The following is a 3,410-nucleotide window of genomic DNA, read 5'->3' as shown; positions in this document are numbered from 1 at the left end:
CCAACCAATTTCGGGGTGAAACTGTCTATTTTCGACGGAATAAAAACATATGGAACGATTTTCATAGCTCGTGGTATGTGTTGCGAAGAATTAATCACCCCATGCACTAGCCTTTGTTAAATTAAAGCTTAACAAAAATTAAAATATTAAAGTAACCTGATAATTAAAAGCCTTCTCTTTTTGCTCTTAAACCCCTACTTTATAGTTTCAAATTTGTCCACCCAAGATGATAGAATAATCTATTTTCAGCCATTCCGCATTACTATTCAGTGATATGTCAGTGTACCATAGTGTTATGGACATACACTACTAAGGACCCTAGATGTAATTCATTGGCATTACTATGTGTGCTTTAAGTGAACAAGTGAGCTAATTTGGTTACGCTAGTGATTGGCTAGTGCTCAAATTTCGATCACTCTTAGTCTTAGATCACATAATTAACACATTTAGTTCATTTTGGTTCACCATTTTCACACATTAAATGTGAGTTATAAGTGGCTAGTGATCCAATTTCGTTACGCACCTTTGATGCTCAAAAGGTGTGCCTTAGTGATTTACTAGTAAACTTTATGTTTGCAGTGAATAGATGGTTAATTTCACTCCGATTTATAACATGTAACCTAGTAAACTAGTGTAGATTACTATTTCTTAACACCTATTTTTAGACATTTCCAAAACTTTCGTAACCAGAAACATAAATTACCTCGTAAATGCTCACTATTTTGATGTTGTGCAGTACGGGGACGATCCATTTGGAGACTAGCATTTGCCCAATGATGTACCCAACCATCAAGAGGAGGAATTGCATTCCGTTGATGAAAATTTCGCCAGTAGTTCCGGTCATGGAATTGGCCGAAAGCAGCGTGGCCGTAATTGAGAATGCCACCGGGATGACGGACATTTGCCTGTTGCCCAGCAAGTATTCGTCCACGGTGTTTCCTTTGTCTTCGTTGTCATTCCCGTAATTGTCTTTCTTCGGCTTGGATCTCGTGAAGAACGGGATGAACACGCACACAATCAAAGACGCACCGATGATGCAGTAATCCGTGATCCCGAAACCCAATGGCTGCTCCATCTTCCGCGACGAATGCGAATGTTACACCGACTCGAGTCCTTTTTTATTCAATAATAAATTCTGTTTCGGCCTTCGACAAATGATATTTTTAATAATCGACGCCTAAGCATTTACTTTTCTCGATGAATAAGCAACTGGTGGCGCGCAAATAACTTTTGGCACGATGAAGTAAACTCTTAAATGCTTCTTATTGAACATTACCCGGTCATTTCGCCCGCATCCGTTTTTAAATCAATCAAAAGAAAAATTGGCTCAAATGTTATTAATGCCTTATCTCTTAATAATTGACAAAGATTAACTGTCATCTGCTTTGAGACTAGTACCTTGAAAACCCTTCATCCACCAATAGCCTTCGACTGCAAAGACAAGAAATCTACTGTTATGGTTCAAGACTTGTATTAAAACGAAATTGCACGTTGACATTTGGAATTTCACTTGACGTCAAATTAACAAAGTAGAACGAGTAGTTTAAACTAAGAATAATTGTCAAAAATTGATGTCAAGACCATCATTTAAACAAGTCTTTATAGTGTGACAATACAGAATGTCCGCTATCGTGCAGTTGTTATAAAGACAAGATTTGTCAATGATTTTTTAAACAAAATGTGGCCTGTTCTTGGATAATGTCTTGAAGGGCATTCATAAATACCTCTAGAACGTTTAGGTTTAAACAATCATATCCAATTATTCGACACATTTATAAATACACGTAAATTCTTTTTCTCCTGTATCTGCCTCCCAAAATCTGCCACACAGAAAAAATTTCATTTCATTTCCCAACCATTTGTGGTTCAACTTTAGATTGCTGATTTTACAAGCTTCAGTGGAAAACCCGTTATTTAAAACAAAATTTCTTACATTTATTACAATCTAGTTTTTGAAATAAGGGGTTTCTTTAAACATTTGTTTCAAATATTGATTTAAAAGGCCAATTTTAGAGAATATGATTAAAATTTGCAACTTTAAAAGGCGAGGATTGGTTTTGAAGGCTCTCGTGCGATGGTTAATTTTCAACGTTATGTTGCGTGTTTAACTTATAGAATACATTTATTAGTAATTTAAAATTTAATGTGCTGGAAAAACATACACTATTCTAACCTTTCATTGTCATAAGTAATACAAAACGCGATCTACCGAGAAAACTATCCTTAATATCTCCCTTGAGCCAGTAACATAATGAAATAAATAAACATAATACATGTGTGGGGTTTTCTCTCGTCCTTTTTAGGTTTTAAGCATAATCGTACAAATAGCAGCATCGGAAAAAAAGTACGGCATTAAGAATTCGTGAATTTTTAACGAGGTGATACGAATGCGGTCACGAATAAAAATGAAATATGCATGTTAACCGCAAACGGCACTTAACGTGCACGATTCGTGGGGAGCAGAAGTTTTTAATATTAATTAGGGCGGGATGTCCCATTTCGAAAGCCGCGGAATAAATAATTATTATATAAATATATAAATAATACGGTTTAAATCAGAAATATTAACTTAATAATTCCAAATACAAAATCCAAAGAGTAAATATTATATCCAGTCTCCGGTCCTACAGTCTCCACTGGAAGGTTGGACCTCCAGTCTCCGGTCTTCCAGTCTCCACTGGAAGGTTGGGCCTCCAGCCTCCGGTCCTCCATTCTCCACTGGAAGGTTGGGCTTTCAGTTTCAGGTCCTCCAATCTCCACTGGAAGGTTGGGCCTCCAGTCTCCGGTCCTCCAGTTTTAGTTTCGGTTTCAATTATTAAAAGTCTCACCAGATAAATGCAGGGGGAACAAGAAAATGACTCGAAAATTTTATAGAAAAAGTAGGAAATTTTCAAGCGAATTAAAGGAAAATATATGAAAAACTAAAAGCATTAATAAGGATTCTTACCGAAAAACAGTTGATAAAATAAGGATAAATATAGGATGAAGAAGGGTACACCGGTACACGACGACGGAATGTTTCGGGTTATATACTACATGAGAAAACCTCGGGCATTTATAGGACGGTATTGAAAATAAAGGGAATGTGGTCACCTTGTAAATGTTTTAGAAATTTAAATATTTCGGTAAGTGAATGTACAAACATTTTGGAATAATTTTAGTTAATTACAAAAAATATATTAAAAACCATTGGTTTTTAAAAAAAATCATTTGGCTTAAACCATGGCTTAAACCAGTGTGGTTTAATCGAGCCAACCCTGTAAAAATCACAGATATCCGGTCTCAGAGGTCGAAGACTGGAGACTGGAAGCCGGATTTCAACACACTCTGTATCAAGACAATCAATGTTAAATATTTATTGTCCATGCAAAATCAATAGAACCCCTTCGGTGCAGTTAAATATAATAACC

General features: G+C 36.0%; 1 protein-coding gene across 1 annotated transcript; it reads right to left on the bottom strand.

The window, feature by feature from the left end:
* Positions 1–661: 661 nt before the first annotated feature.
* On the bottom strand, positions 662–1,075 carry LOC149960289 (sodium-coupled monocarboxylate transporter 1-like). Its single transcript, XM_090167433.1, has one exon. It carries the CDS (start codon positions 1,073–1,075, stop codon positions 662–664), a length of 414 nt encoding a protein of 137 aa, XP_090023559.1.
* Between the last annotated feature and the right edge of the window lie 2,335 nt (positions 1,076–3,410).

Source organism: Leiobunum rupestre, chromosome 2 (assembly GCF_980474605.1).
Source record: "Leiobunum rupestre chromosome 2, qqLeiRupe1.1.hap1, whole genome shotgun sequence".
Lineage (NCBI taxonomy): Eukaryota > Metazoa > Arthropoda > Arachnida > Opiliones > Sclerosomatidae > Leiobunum > Leiobunum rupestre.
The sequence above is the reverse complement of the archived record's forward strand: the minus strand, read 5'-3'. Positions and strand labels throughout refer to the sequence as shown.